Genomic DNA, 19,879 nt, shown 5'->3' on the forward strand with positions numbered 1-19,879 from the left:
AGTAACCAAACACATTGAAAAGCGAAGCAGCAGGAAAGAACTGACTGGTGGTTTATTTTGTCTCGGTGGGTTTGAAAAGTCGTGCACCATTGTCTGCCGCTTTTTTTCTTCTTTTCCAGCAGCGCAACATACTTCTCCAGATTGTAAGTCTTTGTGGCTCTCGTGACCATCATTCGTGATTGTTCTGTCTGCGCAGAAGGTCCTGCGATGGTTCAACATCCGCCGGAGCAGCTGTCTATAGAAAGGTGCAATGGCAGGGAGGGAGTACGTGCAGAACAGGCAAAGCTGCGGCACGCTTATGCTCCTGTGCTGCTACCACTTTAATTCTACCCAATTATCATCTATTGTACTTATAATCAAGAAACTCCGGCTTTTAAGACACACGGCAGTATGAAGAAGCGGACGACAGAAACAAAAGCCCCACTGAAACCCACACACCCAGAATGGCATAGTTTCGTTTTCGCGCTTTCACTTGCGTCCGTTCACTTTACTGCGGTGATGGAACCTCGTCAAAAGAAGCGACAAAATTCATGCCGCCTTTAACCGCTTGATTTGTCGGCATAGCTAGAGCGCGTTGGAAGCTGCCCGACACAGTGGAACATGGTCAAGCTTTGGTGGCCATTACGGGGTCCCGCTATGGCTGGCGTGCTGCAACCGTGCCGCACACGCACAAAACATAACAGCACTCAATGTGCCTTGAGGTGCGCGCAGCCTTTACAGTGCTCGCCGCAGTTGATACTTGTGTCGTGTGTATGTAGCCAGTGTCAAAATTTAAAATTGCTTCAGCACTATTTGCATGGACAGGCGCGGTGTGGCATTCATGATGCATCATGCAGAAAGGCTTCCACATTGTGATGCAACAGCCCAGTGTGTATTGCATGGACATCTATCGACGCCACAGTGGAACTGGCCGACACGAATGTTGCAGCCAGGAAAATGCAGCACCCAAGAACACAACAGCTGGGTTGGGTCTTCTGTCCCAACACATAAGGAACGAGCTTGTTGCATGTCCTTTGTACTGGTACATGCTTTTCTGTCCCCAACACATGGGAACGCTGGCCGAGAATGTTGTTTTAATGAGAACATGTGCACTGCAAATGAACTGACATTGCAATTGCGGCTATCAGCAGCATTTGTAAAAGCTAAAATGTATGTAAAGTATTTTGAAATGATCTTTTCAAGGTACCCCAGAAAAGAGATTCCTTTGAGGCATGAGATGTTAGCCAGAATTCTGTTTCTTCACATTATAATTACTGTTCCAGAGCTTGATGGGCAAGCCATGTTCAGAAACGGAGCACAGCTGCTCTATAAAGTCGATTCCACCACTCTAAAGTGCTCCAAGAGAACTCTGTAGCTACTCCAAAACTGCTCCAAATCACAGTTTTGCAGTAGGACTACTGATTCCCATCTCTCTATGATTACTGGAGTGTACCACGAGTCAATGCCTAATGAGGGTGTGTCTGTTCTTGTCTCATACATGTCGGGAAGTCAGCAGGCTTCAAGTACCCGTCATGTCGCATATTATGCACCAGGTTCTAGGAGTTGCGCTTTTTTAAGGCAATATTTATTGCCTCAGGGTGTAAAGCAGGTAGATAATGATGATCGGAAGAAAATGATCATTAAATGAATGAAAAATGGTTGGCTGGTCTAATGAAGTCCAGGACATCAATGATGTGGTCCTTGCGTCCAAGCAGTATATGACACAGAATTTTTTGGAGAAAGTCATGTTTTTAGTGCAATGCATGTTCACCTAATGCAACAAAACGGATGCCCAATAATGTCCGGGACTGTAGATGGGCATGTAGGCTGTACCTGATGCGAATGGCAGGCGCCATAACATACCTACACCGATAAAGAAAAATATACATAAAGTTGCTCTCGACACAGCATCTCCTTTTATTCAAACTCAACAATTACGCAAGCTGTGAGCTTGGAAACGAAAAAAAAAAAAAAAATGTGCATCCTTGAAAAAATGGTTGTACACTATGGTCCTAAAAGCATGTGGAGAGATTTCCAGCGCGTTGTGCAGTCTCCAGGAGACTGCATCCATAAGCTCGCTGTTTGTCCTTCAAAAGTAGGAACCTGGAAGTTAGGAACAGTGTCAAAAGAAGAAAATGCTAGCCAAGAATAAGGCAGGGGTGACAAGGGGGTCAACCCAGAACTTACCTATCAGAAACGAACGAACAAAAAAGATGTGATATAGAGGCTGGCAGTGCTACAAAAAGGAGACTCCGATACCAAACTGCAGGCCTTGGTTCAACCTGGAATAAGCATAAAGGAGTTGGTGACAGAAGCATCTCCTTCCAACCACATTCACATGAAATCGCCTGTTGCTCGTAAATCTAGTGAAAGTATAAGCACACTGGAGAAGGTAAACACTTTTTTTCTTGCTTCAAACTCCTTGTTGCAGGAAGTTTCTAATGTATAGCTTATTATGCACACAACACCCAGCCAGAAATAGGACAGAGGAGAAAGAAAACTTTCGCAACAAGCCACTGAGTGTTGCCAGTCTGAAGCCCCTCCACCTTTTGTGCCCAAAGATGTCTTTTGAACTTCACTCCTGCTGTTTTATTGTTTTTTAATAACCCTCAGAAAACAATGAGGCAACAAGTTTGCTTGAGGCTCTCAACAAGATCTGAGGTGCACTTGACACAGTGACTTTTTCGCAGTGCATAAATGCAATGGGGCAGAGCACTCGAAACCAACAATGGTGACAAGGAAGATGTCCTGGTTACTTTAGCGCCAAGGGCATCGCAAATGCAGACAAACGCCAGCAAGCACCAGAAGCGCTCTTCGTCTTCAGCCTTTGCGCCGACACGCACTGACTGGCCTTTTGAGTAAGTACCGTATTGTGCGTTTTTATCGTAAAGACTTTCAAAAATTTTCCCGCCTCAACCGCTCGATCGTTTGCGGTGAAACTGCACACAGAGCTTGCGCAATATGGTAACTTTTGTATCGTAGCAAGTTTTACAACGGTACTTACTTAGTTGAGCCGTGCATGATGCGAAATCGTAGTTGTCTGCGCAGAGATCGAACCAAAACCTGCAGACGCCGTTTTTTCGCTGAAAGGCGGCAGTGGCGCCACCTGTTTTCAGCAGTGAAAAGCGTCACAACAAGGTGCCGCGGCGATTTTGCAAATAATATCATCTGAAAGATAAAGCCTCGTTAAATCAGTTGTTCTGATATTTCTTTTCGCTCAGTTAGCCGAAAAAACGGCATATTCAAAGGGCACGCGTACAGTGTAGGCACGCGCTTCATGCAACGCTCACCTCGGCTACCTCGGCGCCTTGTCGTAACGCTTTTCACTGCTGAAAACAGATGGCACCACTGCCGCCTTTCAGCGAAAAAAACGCCGTCTGCGGGTTTCGGTTCGACGATCCCTAGGCAGATAACTACGATTTCGCATCATGCACGGCTCAACTAAGTAAGTACCGTTGTAAAACTTGCTACGATACAAAAGTTACCATATTGCGCAAGCTCTGTGCGCAGTTTCACCGCAAACGAGCGAGCAGTTGAGGCATGAAAATTTTTGAAAGTCTTTACGATAAAAACGCACAATACGGTATGTGTCAAGAAATGCCTCTGTACTGCCTCACTAAGCCTAATTTCTAAAAATAGTGGTTTTGGTATGTTTTCCTGCTGGATAATATACTAACCTGTCGCCAGACTTTGCCTTCATGGGCAGGCAGTAGTTCAGCTCAAAGCGGGCAATGTGTCCAACGGAGAGCACAATGCCTGCGCCAACCGACCACCGCAGGTTGCGCGTGGCCAGCTCAAAGTTCTGCTGCATGTCATTCGCTGAAACAGAGACAGAAGCGTACATTCACGCAGGAAAAGAAAAAAATGAGCTGGCAATAACTTCCACCTGTCCCTCTTAAGGGAGGACGAGGGTCTTAAAACTAACTTTTTTATTTATGGCTAGAACCTCATGGAATTTTGCACACAGATGTGTTTTTCACTGCTAATTCCAAATATGTAATCATAATTGAGCTGGTGGTCTTAGATCTTACAAAGTCTAGAATTTAATTAGGTAATTTCTTACGCAGACTTAATGAACTTCCTCATTGCATTTTGTTGCTTTTATTTACATGAATTGATAGCCAGAGAGTTCCCATACCCGATGACATTCTTCGTTTTCTCTAAGGCATGTCATCCTGATATATTAGGTCGAGAGTAAAAGGTTGCAGTATATTACACTGAAACTCGTTAAGCTAATTGTAAATTGCTATTTACACGTGGCTTAAACAAACGAAGTAAGAATGTCATCGGGTATGGGAATTCGTTGGCTATCAATCTGTGTAATTAAAAGCAACAAAATGCAGTGGGAAAGTTCATTAAAGCTGTGTAAGAAATTACCTAATTGCTCTCTAGTCTTTAAGATAACTTTTGATCTAAGACCACCAGCTCAATTATGACTGCATTTTTGAAATCAGAAGAGAAAAACACATCTGAGTGCAAAATTTCAAGAGATTCTAGCCACAAATAAAAAGGTCAGTTTTAAGACCCTTGTCCCCCCTTAACAGTTCCACGAACAGCACGAGAGCATTACACGTTGGCCATACATTCTACAGCTGATTCAGCATGAATGGAGCAACATTTGTTCCCTCGTACAGTGATATTAAACGTCAAGACATCTTCTTTAGGCACAGCACACAAGTGAAACTGTTTGGATTTCTCTCCATCCTATCAGGAAACATTCTCACAGTTCTGCAGGGTACCCCTGAGCCAACACTCACTGAATTTGAAGTCGTCCACATTTCCGGCTGTGGCGAAGACATGTGTACGGAAGTAGTCCCCAATGCCACCTTCACCAGGCCGGAAAGGCAGCGGTGTGTAAAGATGAAGACCAGAGGCCCAATACGCCTCTCCTCCCAGCGAATGACCTGGGGACACAGCACAGTCAGAGGTGAGAACGCTGAAAGGCAGACACTGTCAGAGTAGCACGAGCTGGCTTTAAGAACACCGTGATGGTAACCTAAAATATGAGGATACCGTCTACTGTGACGTATACATAGATTCCAGGACTGATTCTCAGACGCTGACTTGCTATCCCTTTTTCAGCTAATGGCTACACCTTTGGCTGGCCAATGTACACAAGTTACTCCAAGAAAATGCGTAAAAGGTGAGTATTTGAGTTGAACACAATACTTGTTCCGGACACTCATCTTCCAGTTAAGGGGGGATGCGGCTTTCAGCATTTTTTTTTTTACTTCTTGATGTATTTACATGCAATTTTTCCAGATATATTACAAATAATTTTAAGACTACTCTCATGAAACTTCACTGTTATATCTCCAGAAAATTGTTTTCTAATACATATTTTCCTCTGACTCTTGTGAAAAGGCTGCAGAGTTGAAGTTTCAGTGAAGAGGAATCTGAACTCGTCTTTTTGTCGCAGGAACTCGATCTACATGGTTCAGAGCATTCTTAGAAACTGCGACTTATTGCCCTGTGTGGCCAATTTCCCTAATTAAATCGAATTGACGTCCGGCTCCCGCCTTTATTTTTTAAATTTTTCCCGTACGGTGGGCGGAGTCGACCAACGCGTGGACTGCCTTTCAGCCAGCTCCGTGGAGGTTTTGCTTTCGCTTTATTTTGTTTTTTAGGTTTCCGTGAATAAATAGTTTCATTTGCAGATAATATAGAACGCAAAATAAGCCCGCAGAAATAAAAATATGCGCGGCCTATTTGCTACTACGGATTACTACGTATTACTCCGCCGATGGCAGAGCGGCAAGCCGCCACGGGACTGGGTGAAAGGCGCTCCACGCGTTGGTCGACTCCGCCCACCGTACAGGGAGAATTAAAAAAAAAAAAAGGCGGGATCCGGACGTTAGTTCGATTTAATTAGAAAAATCGACCACACAGGGCATTAATCAAAGTTTCCAAAAATGCTCGGAACGTGTAGATTGAGTTCCAGCGGCAAAAAGACGAGTTCAGATTCCTCTTCACTGCACCTTTAAGAAAATGTGGCAGAAGGCTGCTGTAATATTCATTGCGTTCCTACTGGGGTAATACAGGTAAAGACATTCTTACTTGTTTTTTTTTGCAAGCCACAAATTTTGGTTCTGAATTGTTGTGATGTTGTGTATGTTGATAATAAGGGAGTAATTACTCATTGATGTATCTAGATTAAGAAGAAACTTTTATATAAGAAATTTAAAATTCATAAATTCTAAAAACAAAGAATTTCTTGACTTTCACTGTGGTCATAGAAATGTAAAAAAAAAAACATGAGTTCAAAACAGATAAAACAGTTGTGAAGAAATCTGCTCCACAAGGAGAGTATTTAGGCACAAGACCATAATGCAGAAAAACGCCCATTTTGTGATTTGTGATACTACTTTGGCTTTTGGGCAAAGTAGTATCAAGAATCTAGGCACAAAAGGAACATTAAATAATAGAAAACAACACAGTACACCCAATTAACGAAGAATGCATAGTGTCATTTCCAGATGCCCTGTCATTAGTACAGATCTTTGGGAACAGTTTTACCATTACCGCATTTTGCCAAATGGCTCTAATTATTTTACTAGCCCCAGAAAGCTTAAAGGGATACTGAAGCAAAATCTGAAAATTGAACAAAAACGCTGAAAATAGATTCTCAGAATGTGATTACACCGAAATCTAGTCGTCACTGCACATATTTTTCAGCGGATGGTTTTATTTTCGATGTTTCATGAGCGCGCGCCAAGCCCTCTTGGCAGGCGCGAGGTGAAGAGCGTGACGTCATAGCACCCTCCCGCGGCGACAAAATGGCGGCGCCCTTCGATGCATGAAACCTCGCTTCAGACTGGTTGCGTCGTTGTTACTGGCTTCTTCAGCGCGTTCACTGGCCATAAATGGGCCACCGGTCTTTCGCTTCGTATCCTGTCGCCCATAAGAAAACTTACGAGTAATAAATTTGCTTTACTTTTTATTTAGAGCGACGATTCTGCCCCCTTTAGGCTAAGAGGGATGTCGGTTTGTTGACAACAATGCTTCCCCTCCTAACCACCAGATGGCGCCACTAGTCTGAACATCGTCGCACTTCTGTTTTGAAAGTGAGAATGTTGGAAATGGCGTAAGGTCCGGAAAAAGTAGCTGCATTTAGCGGCCGTAAGTGTGCATACGGTTATGGTATGTAGACAGCATCGATTAACATTTTGTCATATCTGTGTACGCCGTGAGCAGACGACAGACATGGAAAAGCTGCGAGCAGCGATGGCAATCGTGCTTCTGCGGGAACGGTGGGCACGCGGGTGTTATGACGTCTCGTCGCAGCTTCCACAGGCGGCCGCCAGGTGCAACTATACGGCAATAAATCGCGAAAAAAAACGTGTTATCCGCCTTTTTCGCTAAAATGCTTGTCATATTGATCAATTTTAGCAGTCAAGCTCTTGTTTACATGCAAAAACGCAGCTCCAAAAATTTGGTTCAGTATCCCTTTCAATCTCCAGCCAAGCCTCCTGCCACTCGATCATCAATAATAATAAAAAAAAATCCATACTCTGCTAGGTTTGCTACGGCCTCACCAGAATGCAGAATCAAGGACAGGAAATAAAGAGGGAGAATATGCAAGTAGGGAAAATGCTATGTCAGGAAGATAAATGTCCCTTCAGACATTTGTCATGTTTGTTGCGGTGGTTATCCTTACCACCACACATTTAATCAGTGGTTTCCGAGCATGTACAGTTGTGATAAAATCGCCAGATTTTTTTTGTGGAATATCATTACAGATATCTCTGTGTGCTCATTTAGCCCACTCGATAAAAATGAAGCAAGAATTCAGTTAACTAGGTTTTGTATGGACGCAACAGAGCCAACTGAAACTCGGTGTTTGCTACCGTAAGACTATGGGTTCTCAAGATGGGTTCCACGAATCCCCCCCCCCTTTTATTCTAGGGTTGACTGCACCGAAACTGCTTAAAGCACATGTGCCTCGTCTACTCTTTTTTATTGTATGCGTGTTAAGAAGGAAGAGATGGAAGCTAAGACACAGACTTTCTCGGCACCTTTTAAAAGCCACCGGGGTTCTTTGAGGTTAAAAAGATTATTAAAGAAATTCCTCCCAGAAAAACAAAATAGCATTATACAGTAGACTCCCTTTAAGACGAACTCCAAGGGACCATGAAGACTGTTCATCTTATCAGAAGTTCATCTAATTAGGAGTGCTTCTTAAAATGATGTTCGAGCATGCAGTGTGTGTCCAAATACTTCGTATATGTGAACAAAGCCATGAAATAGTCTTTTAGGAAAAAAATAATTGCAACATAAGCATTTATTGCACTACTGTGCAGTGCATCAGGCACTGTTGAGTGTTGCCCAGTCTGTTATTTTTTTTTGTGTCTGTCGAGAAAACCGTCTGCTTGCTACAAGCGTAGGCATATCACTTAACCTTTCAAGATATCCTTCACTGCCCTCACAGGGGAGGAGCAGCGACAGTTCTGCTTTCACAGAATCGCCCTTTCAACGGAGACGTGGTTAGGTCTCTGAGCCTCCCCGCGTCGCATGGATCGTCAGCGGTGCAAAAAAGCTTTCAATTTTTTAGCTTTTTTTCTTTCCTTCCGCTAAAATACTGCTCGAATGGTTGAGTAAAGCTGCATGGCTTGGGCACGGCTGGTCGTGAAAGTTCATCTTAACCAATTAGCACATGTGCAGTGTACATCTTAAGCAGATTTTTTTTGCATTGACTCTATGGGAAACCAAACAAATGACCACCACTGTTCATCTTAACCAAGGGTTCATCTTAAGCGAGTTCGTCTTAACGAGAGTCTACTGTATTCAGATATCCTGCACAAGTGCCTGGTGATGCATAACGCATCGCTTCATCACAAAGTATTGCGCAAGGAGCTTCTGTTCCATGCCACCAGGTGTTGCGGGTCTGTGGGCCTTCCTTTAGCATCACTTTTTGTGCATATGAGAGTGCACATATGCTTAATGTCTTGCGGTCTCTGGCTTGCGATCCAGTCAGCTGGCTGTTTCCCCTTTTGCATATTCTCACTTCGTAGTACAAGGACTGAGAGAGTTCACTACCTTCCACGTGTGGCCCAACTCCCCTCTGCTGGAAACCACGCAGACCTAGTGGTCCGCCGAGGAAGAACCTGTCGCAGATGCTGAACGTCTTGTTGTGCCCAAAGCCCATCATGTAGCCGGCCATGCAACATCCCTGCAGCACCTGCGTCAGGGGAGCCACGCCACAGTTTGTCGTAAAAAGAAAAAAATGCAACCAACATTCTTCAACAAAATCCTGCACTTAGTAAGTTACGCCATTTCTAGAAGGTTTAAAGTGGCTGTGCAATAAGCTGAGGGATGGGGAGGCTGTGTTTCAGCTATCACCTACATAACAGTTATATATTCTGCTAAAGAAAAAGACGCAAGGTCTCAGTGTGCGAAGTTGGTAATTTCATGCACGAAATGTACGTCCATTAAACATCCCTACCCTATGCTTTCACATACACCAATGCCATTATTTTAGAAGTTGGTGCTACAGCCAAAATGTCACCTGAATAAACACTGCGCTAATGCACACGATATTTCGGGAATGTTGTTCAGGTGTTCAGGTGCAATATAGTGCTGGTAAAAATAACACCCTTTGATCAAAAATGCAGTAGATATTCCTCATGAAAATCAGTTTCATGCTTCAGGCAGTTGCATGAAAGCCAGTTGCATGTTTTTCTAAGTGTGGAATGGGGACGAGAGTATGCACTGCTGGGGCAAATGAGTTGTGGCGAACTCAATAAGTCACAAATGGCAGTAAGGCTAATGCCATTTAATCTATGCGTGTGGCACCGCACAAATGCCACTAAAATTTAAGGAAGAAAGCAGTTAATGGCATTAAATTTGTAAGTGTGGCATGGGTATAAATCTTGGCACAAAAAAAAAATACACTCACTATGTCTCTCGCTATAGGCAGGTTGAGTTGATATTCCGCTTCGTGCTTGACGAAGCCAACATCACCACCCAAACCAGCAAACTCCTGAGGAAGAAAAGAAATGAGCAGTTCAAAGTAACAAACTGAAGAGCCAGCATAAAATGCTTTATGTACTTCAACTGGTGCTTACTTTCCTCATTTTCTATATTTTGGAACAAGCACAGCAAGTGTCGTTTTAAGAACAGATGCCTCTCTGGTTGCAAATGGTAACAATCAAGATGGAAATCGTAACAATCGTGTCACGAAAACTCCTGAAACACAGAACGAAACATGCAATCAACTTTGCTGGGATGTAAACGACAGCAGGCTGTAGCATGGCACAAAGAGAGGCCAGAAACGATTAAATTTTTCTTGATTTTCTTGAGCACCCTACTCTGCAGCCAATCAGAAGAGCAAGAAAAATATGTCCGCGACTTTTAGGCATGCTTCGAACCAAGGTGCCCCTTCTACTTACTCTTTAGTGCCACAGGTATGAAAAAAAAAAGGATGCTTAAGGTCAAGTAAACACAAACAACAGAATAGCACAGCGGCCTAAAATAAGAACACACTCATATTAGTAAGCCACCGTGATGGCTCAGTGGTTATGGTGCTCGGCTGCTAACCCGAGAGACGTGGGGTCGATCCTGGCCGCGGCGCTTGCATTTCGATGGAGACGAAATGCTAAAAGCCTATGTACTTTGCAATGTCAGTGCAGGTTAAAGAACCCCAGGTGGTCGAAATTATACGGAGCCCTCCACTACCGCGTCCCGCATAGCCTGAGCCGCTCTGGGACGTTAAATCCCATAAAACCAGTGGATATTGTGTACAGAGAATGACAAGCAATCAAGTTGGGCTTACTTGGTGCAACCTGAAGTAGCTTCCTTCCGTTGGCAGGATAGCGTTATCTCTCCTGTCCACTGTCACTATGTGCTGAAATGGAAAAGACCATTACACTGAATGAACTTGTCGGTATGACAAAACAAAAAAGAAAGCCCTGGCATGCGTACCTTTACGGAAGACTTCAAGGAGTGGCCCATCTCTTCACGAACAATGAAGGGAATCGTAGAACCAAGACAGGACAGTTCGCGCCACAGAGCTTCCCACCGAAGGCTATGATGCACACCAGGAGTCGACTCAAACTAAGAAGATCAAGAACACGCATTACTCTTAAATAACACTGTACTGAGTGCGTGACTGTTTCTTCGTAAGTTTCACTCTTTTCTGTTCCTGTCTCTCGACTGTTGCGTCCTTAAAAATCTTTGTGCGCCCACACAGTTGACTCTGAGTCCAATATTTTTTGCGTAGCATGCCAACAGGCTGTAGTTCCACCACATTTTTTTGGCATTTTTTTCTTGCTGGTGCACTTTACACAAGTCAGCATTTTACATAAGTTCAAAAAAACACTGCATGAAATAAGCAAGAACACAAAAGAAATATGTGTAGGTCTTGTCCTCTGGTGTTTATATCATTTTACACTGTGCTGTCTAAATTTTGCGGTGTGCATTATTTGACTGTATGTCAACACTAAAGGCTGTTAACTGCCATCAACACATTTCAAAGCACAGCTGTGTTACAGCTAATAAGTGCTGTCCACAGACACCTCTGTCGTATTTACTTACAAACATAAGAAGGGGAAATGCATTAAGCCCACCACTCTCATAAGCTGATCCCCATTAACTCTGGAAGGCTGCAGTTGCCTGCAACGTTGTGTGTGGAGCTGGCGATCAAAGGGAGAGAATCTATCGCATAGCCACCTTTTTCTCCAAGGAATGTGCGCAGCTGCCTTTACCACTTGCTGCCTAATCTTCATTAATGAGAAAAAAAAATCCAGAAAAATTGAGAAAACCAGGCACTTTTCTCCTACGCTGGTACATGAGTTTCAAAGCGGTACAGCAGAATCTCAATAATATGATCCCCGTTGATGCAAATTTCAGGATGATACGGCTTCATAAAATGTCCTGGCGAGAGTACACTGTGTGCAATGGGCAGAAAGTCAGATGTTACGAACAAACCCTGCCCCATTGTAGATGATATGAACGCAAGAGCCGCGACCGCACCCTTGAGCACCTATCCATACATTGGCGATGCTGCGATCCCCGGTTGCATGGTGCGCACCACGAGGAGTGGGCGGCCACATGCGCCCACTCCAGCTGAAAAAAAGATTTCTGTAAATTTTGCATTCGAATTTTGTTCATTTTGGAAAATACGAATTTCGGATTAGACGAATATATTTGGTGACCTCGCATGGTAACAATGCATGATGATGATGATGCCAAGTGCGACTTATGTAAGCAGTGCGATTGTGGGCAGCGAGTACAAGCAGCAGCCTGACGTCTTTCCACACCAACATAGAGTAAAGGCTGCAAAACACATAAAGTTTCTCATGCCAAGCCATGCACCTATGAATGGCAGCACACACCTAAGAAGAACAACAAAGAGTGAATACCAAAAGCTCCGTTAGCAAGCCTCGATCAAGCTGCCTGAAGCCGCTCCATGGGAAGTCAGCTGCCTGCTGAAATACGGCCCCCGTAATCCTGTAAAGAGGACGTGGTGTTGAGGCACAGTCAGGCTACAAATGCAGTTCGTGGTCCTACCTGGGATTTAGCCAACCTAGGAAGGGCTTACTAACTGTAATGTTGAACCCGCTAGAATGCTTGGTGCCATAGTGGTACTCTGTTTGAACGAACTCTCCCCGACCCCACGTGTTTGGGAACTTGAGGCCCACAACCTAGAAAGCAATCGTTGGGGTGAGTTTGGTCGTTAAAAGCATGCTATTCAAAGGAAGATGATAAGTGATAGGTACGCACCATGCTTCCTTCATTGTTGCCAACTAGAGTATTGATACCTCCTACGAGTCGCCTCACTTCTTGAACTTTGAATGTCACTTCTAACCCGCTTGGACTTGCCTCGGGCCCTGAAAGGTAGCAAATAATTTCACTTCTGTGGTTTATCATGCTAGCAGAAAGCTTCAGGCTCAGCTAGAAACTGACTCTCTTTACCTGAACTTGTGTCGATTGTCACAGCAATCTGCTTAAATGCTCCCAATGTTTCAAGCTGCTTTCTCACGTAGCGCGTTTTTAATATTACCTGAAACAAAAGGTTTGTTCGTCACCAAGTACAATCGCGAGCACGAATGGTCACCTTCGATGCTCTGGCGACTCCACGCTCACCTCTTGAAAGTCTTTAGCGTTGAAAAGTTCATTGACAGCCTTCTTGAGGATATCGTCCTTAGTCCGGCAAACACCGTCAATGAACACCGCGTCAACACGAGCCTGCAACAGCAATGCTGTGTAATTCATCGGCTAAGAACTAGAAAAAACACACTGACCTCTATTTGGTCCAGAGGCACTTGCATCTCCTTCGCCTCTTGCCTCTCAAATGACTGCAACACACGTAAGCAAGCATCACCAAACTGCCAAAACGTCACATGCGATCGAGTGAATCAAACTTAATGTGAACAAGTTACAGCTCAAAACTGGCCGATTCCACACAGCGTGTATTAAGGGCGGTGTTAACGCAAGCAAGGATCTCCAGAAAGAAGTAAATCCATCACCGAGTTAAATATAGGCAGATTCACTGAACTACCTTTGCTTGGACGGTCCCCATTTTTAAAAGTTCAACACGCACTACACAAACTTCTTCGCACACGGACGCCTCAGCCTTTCTCCTCCCGCAAGGTCTTGTATGAACATAACCGAAACGGCGCACAGCACAGAGGTCGGTGGAGTCCTCAAATTTTATACGGTGTGTACGACTACCTCTCCAATAACATGCAAAACACCGGCATGTTTCATGACCTTCCCCTAGCGGAGGAAACAGGAGAGAGCGGCATTTGAAGTTCGATGATGTTGATAATACAAGTGATGACCACTGTTCTGAGCAATTGGTAAAAACTATTACTTTATATTTGCTTATTTTAAAATACAAGTAATTATTTATTTTTAAGTTATACAACCTAAATTTTTTTATACTTTAAAGTTATAGACCGACCAAGTTTAGCACAAGAACCGTGCTAGGCAGCTAACTATGACGCACCATCATCATCATTGTTGAACTTTTCAGTTCTCATTTCTATTGTTGTTATCGCTGGCTTGTCGGTTCTGACGGGATCTAAAAACGTTGGTTCTGACCACGGTGAGCTAACGACCGAAAGTCCGGGAAATTTGTTGCTTCGAGGCTTTGGCACAGCAAGTTGTTTGAGGCAGTCAAAGACCTCTTACACGCTGCTATACTTCATAAACTATCATCCTTCCGTGGCTAACAACATGAGTGGAGGAGACGACAACCCCAGGACCCCTAAAACCCTTCCAGCTCTGCTCAATTTCTGTGTCCGGAATGCAGCCGCCGAGGATGCACCGAATCAGTCTTCCGCTTCGATGGATCCCGAGGTAAATACAATGAACCGCTTTGGGGCCGTGACCATTGCGTCAGAATAGAAAATAAAACTCCACTGGGTTAAGCAAAGTGTTAACGGCAAACTCGGTACAAGTTGCGCAGTTTTTCCATTCTGATGCTCTGATATGCAAACTTGACCTGTGAGGAGCCGCGGATTGCGATCGTAATCACTTGCCATGACCCCAGAGCTCTAGTCCGCTGCCTAGTCGCGACTCGCACTGGGACCTGCTCAGTCAGTTTCACGTCACGTGTTTGAACTTTTAACATCTAATGTATGTGCAATCTTTTGCCGCTTTACAGTGCATCTGATATGTTCTTGCAGGGCGTTCTGCTTGCCTTCGTGCGCCGCGCACATAAACCCGACTGCATGTCCATGTTTAACTGTCATTAGAGCGACAGTTGTATGAGGCACTTTCCTTTGTAAGTGTGGCGTTACTGGCAGCACTGACTCATAAGTTCCACATAACATACTGAAAGCAGCAGCACTACTAGGTATGCATACGCTGCGCCGTCTTTGTGTTCAACGCAACTGCAAGTACAGTGCATCCTCTTGGGTATGCAAGGACAGTGCATCCTCTTGGGTATGCAAGGACAGTGCATCCTCTTGGGTGCAGTCCAGCCAACACTCCTGTGTATACTTAATTAAGGCAGGAACACAACCACCGCTGTGTATTGCGTCACGTTCCCTGCCTGCTGTACTGACCACAAATCTGTGATGCGTACGTTTGAATAAAATTTTCATTTTTTATTGCCTGACCTTTTCCAGAGGCGGAGATGGCTGGAAGAGGCGGTCTCAAACATGGTGCTGTCTCCTGTAGAGGAGATGCAGAAGAACCTGAAAGTCATCCAGGACACTCTGAGTCATGAGAGTGAGGCTGCTGGACAAGCACCGACAGAGGAGTCGTGCTGCACTCTCGAGTCTGCCCTTGAGAGCATCACTGAATACGTTGGTTCCATAGACTGTGCTAAAGGTGACTATTGGTATAGCTTTATGAAGTCACTGTGAGCATGCCGCAATGGTTGCCTGGCTGTAGAGTCTGGCTGCCGAGCTTGGATTCACGGGCTTCATTTCGACTGTGGCGGCCGCATTTAGATGGAGGCAAAGGGTAGAAATGCCCTTATACGAAGGTTTCAGTGCACACTGAAGAGTAGGGAGTCGAAATTGATCCTTGCATATTTCATCTGTGATGCTTCCCTTCAGAATCAGAATCTTTTTTATGAATACGTTAAATTTTCTTATATGCTGATCATATGGAGGAGGAAGTCTCAAAGCCAAAGACTGAGATAGGACCTCAGCTACACAAAAGAAGAAAAAGAAAGGGGAGGGGGCTAAATTTCTTGAAACAGATATGCAGCGATATAATATTGAGTGCAAAGTGTAGGTAGCAAAAGCTGTAAAACACAAATGATGGTTTGGTTTATGGGGTTTAACGTGCCAAAGCGACTAAGGCTATGAGAGACGCCGTAGTGGAGGGCTTCCGAAATTTCGACCACCTGGGGTTCTTTAACATGCACTGACATCGCACAGCACACGGGCCTCTAGAATTTCTCCTTCAAAGAAATTCAACCGCCGCGGCTGGGATCGAACCCGCGTCTTTCGGGTCAGCAGCCGAGCACCATAACCACTGAGCCACTGCGGCGGCGTAAAACTCAAATGAGGATGCAAGACAAGAAGATATTGGTTGATTGATAGAGTTTTGACAATTGCATGGTTGGTCTTCACTTGCATCATTGCTCTTATTAAGCAAAGATTAACTGTGTTATGCTACCGTATTTACTCATGTAATGAACCCATCCCTCACTTTTGTCATTGAGAATTAACTTTCTTTTTTTTAACCTCACATAAAAAAGGCGCATCTGACCTCCGTAGCTTGTGTTTAATATATTTGCTTTATCTCGCGGCGATTGGCTGATGCCTTCGACTATTACGAAATCATCGTATGGCACTGTGATACAGCAAACACCTTTTGAAGCGATCGATGCTAACCTGAAAGACACACGTTCGATTCAGGCCGCGCAGGCGAATTTTGATGGAGATGAAATTCTAGAGGCCCATGTAGAGTGCGATGTCAGTGCACGATAAAGAACCTCAAGGGGGCGAAATTTCTGGAGTCCTCCACCACGGTGTCCCTCATAGCCTGAGTTGCTTTGGGACGTTAAACCCCAATAAACCAAACAATCGATGCTAAACACCAGCAACACGAACTTGGGTGTTGCGGGGACGCAGCTTGTGGACTGCGCACTTTTATTGATGAACAGACAGACGCAACAGCGGACAGATGGACAGACAGATGCAACAGCGGGCAAATGGGTGGAGAGATACGAAATTTCAACTTTTACAAAACAGTCTGTCAAATCTTTCTTTTTCCCCCTCATGTAAGGAACCCTTCTCCCAAATTTATGTCTACTTTTCTGCAAAAAAATGGTTGGTTCATGAAGTGAGTAAATACAGTATGTTTGGGCTACATCTATATAACATGCTTAGTATGGGAAGCTGTTATAAAAAATGTAAAATTAATCATTATCATGATAAATTGAAAACTCTTCCATCGCCCCCTGATGCAGCTGTACGACTGTGGAAATTTTATGCTCTTTTGCTATTGTTTGCTCTTGTAGTAATCTTCCAGCATGCCTCCTATGTATCTGCAAGCTGACACATTGACCTTGCTTAGACATTCTCATTGAAAAGGACAGTTTCTGCAGTAAAGTGATTTGATCTAAATCTGTGTGCACAAATGAATACTATTCACATTTTTACAATTTGTATTATGTGTGATATTTTGGGCAGTTACAGTGTTAAATTTTATATTTTTTCAGATGGGCAGCATGCCGCAAAGTAGGTCACACAAACAACAGATAAGCGGGGAATGGCCACTATAAATGTGTGTCTACACACACACACACACACACACACATACACTCTCTCTGACAACCTACCTGTAGGATTAAGCAAACAAGGGAAGAGGAATGAGGGGCTCGTTATAAATATGACAGAAGCCAACAGCCACAGAAACCAAGGGGCACAGGGGATTTTTTTTAATTTATTTATTTTTGTTTGTTTTTTTTTGTGCTGTTGATCAATTTAGAATATTACTGAATATGTTATCGCTTAAAGCTAATTGATTAGAAAAGCAGAAGAAAAAACAACCTCATGCCGCCGGTGGGATCCGAACCCACGACCTCCGAATTACGCGTCCGGTGCTCTACCTCTGAGCTACGGCGACGGCTGTCAAAATCTTCTGCTTTCGGGGGTATTTATGTTTACAAGTAACCTAACTTTGAGAGTGTTCATCAGCGCCACCCACGTTCATAAGCGGCGGACGTAGAACGTCCTGAGTTACCGCAGGTGTGACGTCGAACGTCATCGAACGGAGAGGGTGGAAGCTGCGTGAGAACCCTCTTATGCTACCTATGGCGTCAAGGCTGCCAGAACCGAGGCCCTCGCACAATCCTGTAGGATTGTGAGCAAACTGCCCACCGTGGCAGATGGCAGTTCAATTGATGATTGGTTGTGAGGCCCACAGGCGGCAGCACCTGCCATCGCAGGGCAGTGGGGTATCACTGAATTGCTGCACCACTGTGTGAGGAGTGATATCAGGACTTCAAGCCATCTCTGAATGTGAAGTAGAGAATGACCAATTTAGCATATGTGGGCATTAACCCATTATCACTATCCGAACCACTTCCTTTCGTGAACAGAGGATCCAAACACCGGAACCGAAGTGAAAATCAAAGTGCTAGCACACCTGATTCAAATTTGGTCTAACAATGCAAATCGACTGTAATTTTTTTTAATCGTGTTTTTGTTTTGCTTTTCCACGCAGATTTCCACAAGATTGGTGGGTTTGATGTGCTCGAACAGCTTCTCCACTTTCCGAACGGTCCGGTACAGTCCAAGACTTGTGAGCTCATTGCTGAGCTGGTGCAGAACAACCCCTACTGCCAGAGAGAAGCTGCAAAGCACCTCAAGAGGCTTTTGGAGCTGGTGGACACAGCAAAAGAAGAGGCTGTCCTGCTGAAAGCGCTCTATGCCGTGTCATGTGAGTGGTGCCCGTGCTATGCTTTCTATGGGGAAAAAGAAATTCACTTTGATCTTCTAGGTAATTTACTTCTTTGGGTTGGCAACATGTAAGTTCAATTTTTCCAACTCGGGATGAGACTTGTCGATTTCAAGAATGTGCAACTTGGAGATACCCACAAATGTGGCACCATTTCAGCTGTTTCTAGAAAGACCCTGGTACATTAATAGGATGCAGGCCATTTTCGCTGCTATGTTAATTGGCTCTCCGGTGGCTTGCATTCATATGTTACTTACCAATCAGATTGTGGTTAACCTTTGTCATCTGCACAGATGCTTAGACAGAATGGTTTTGCGTATCTGTTGATGGTACATTATGTCAGGAGCAACATAAACAAAATGCAAGCTCCTCTGTAAGAGCTACAGGCAGCCTCATTTGCTTGCTTGCAGGTACTCACTACCGTAACACGGTAGGTATATGAACACGATTTCCTAACAAAATACTGGTTAGTTTTGGCTAACCAGGCTTGATGACGTAAAACTCTAGGCAATGCAGATATTACAGCTTAAGTTTCTGAGTATATTCTGGAGTTTTTATGTCTGGGTCTAGCTTTAGCTATCTATAGTGCCAGCGGGTAAACGTGTTGCAGTCTTAGTAGCATATAAATCTTTCGAATAAAAAATTCAGGGGGCACTTTGGCTCTCTCTGAAGTGCTGCAAGGCGAAAGCGTTTCCTGGCCACTGTTTGTTTTTATTTACTTTATTTTTCATATTTTGTTTCTTTTTATTTATTTTTTGCTCATTTTCTTAATATTATTGTTTTTTAATTGTATTTTCACATCTTATTTTTATTTTGTTTTTATTTTTGTTTATTTTCTTATTTTTATTTTCTTTTTCTTGACTTTGCTCCTTTTATTTTATTTATGAAGCCCATGCATTCACTAGATGCGCCTTTATTCATGCTGGAACCTTGAGCTTTTTTAAGCAGTGACGCCGAAAGGCAGACGAATGTGCCGACGCGTCTGTCGACACGGCTGCCGACGCGTCTGCTAACGACAGTATGAGGCATTAAAGGCTTTCGGCTTAAAAACCGCTTTGCATGTGTCGCCACAACTCTTACTGAACTGCTTGTCTTGGACACATGGCCCAAGTGAATTGCATTGCTAAGAAGTGGCAATACCAGCATTCCGTGCATGTTTGTAATGGTCCGAAACAGTGGAAAAGTCTGTAGAAGCTCTAAGCTTTGTTACATGAACAAGCAGTTGTCCCCACTCTAATTGTTTTGAATTGGTTCATTTGGAGTTTTCAGTGAACTTTTCCTGTTGGTCCCAGTTTAAGATCCCTATTTGATGCAGTCCTATAACCATTGGTGTCAGAGTAAAACAAAATATCAGGCGAAAAATGTTCAGCTCTTTACAATTGAAAGAATTTTTGTTTACAGTAGAACCTTGTGCATTCCTGGTTTGTACAATTTCCCATTTCATGCGCTCAAAACTGCAAGCAGTAAAAGTGTCCCATAGAATGGCACTGTTTTTCTTTTGGTGAATATGATGCTGGATAACACAGTTCCCTCT

At 44.0% G+C, this 19,879-nt stretch overlaps 2 protein-coding genes across 3 annotated transcripts in view; one reads left to right on the forward strand and one right to left on the reverse strand.

Annotated features, from left to right (window-relative positions):
- Positions 1-1,872: 1,872 nt before the first annotated feature.
- Positions 1,873-13,706, reverse strand: LOC149371324 (sorting and assembly machinery component 50 homolog). The gene is made up of 15 exons (XM_089565289.1): positions 13,478-13,706; positions 13,221-13,274; positions 13,063-13,164; positions 12,892-12,979; positions 12,700-12,806; positions 12,487-12,620; positions 12,339-12,426; positions 10,900-11,031; positions 10,751-10,822; positions 9,875-9,958; positions 9,016-9,157; positions 4,737-4,883; positions 3,657-3,798; positions 2,167-2,261; positions 1,873-2,082 (listed from the first exon to the last, which is right to left on the reverse strand). Exons 1-14 carry the CDS (start codon positions 13,496-13,498, stop codon positions 2,216-2,218), a joined length of 1,359 nt encoding a protein of 452 aa, XP_089421415.1. The 5' UTR covers positions 13,499-13,706; the 3' UTR covers positions 1,873-2,082; positions 2,167-2,215.
- Positions 13,707-13,954: 248 nt separating this feature from the next.
- LOC149371325 (hsp70-binding protein 1-like) overlaps positions 13,955-19,879 on the forward strand; it is a 40,267-nt gene continuing 34,342 nt past the window's right edge. For both annotated transcript variants that reach the window (XM_089565302.1, XM_089565303.1), the window contains exons 1-3: positions 13,955-14,280; positions 15,054-15,258; positions 18,112-18,327. In XM_089565302.1, coding sequence (XP_089421428.1) covers positions 14,158-14,280; positions 15,054-15,258; positions 18,112-18,327 — 544 coding nt within the window. In that variant the 5' untranslated portion in view covers positions 13,955-14,157. The remainder of the gene's footprint in view (positions 14,281-15,053; positions 15,259-18,111; positions 18,328-19,879) is intronic.

Source organism: Amblyomma mixtum, chromosome 1 (genome assembly GCF_055824585.1).
Source record: "Amblyomma mixtum isolate Tamu chromosome 1, ASM5582458v1, whole genome shotgun sequence".
Lineage (NCBI taxonomy): Eukaryota > Metazoa > Arthropoda > Arachnida > Ixodida > Ixodidae > Amblyomma > Amblyomma mixtum.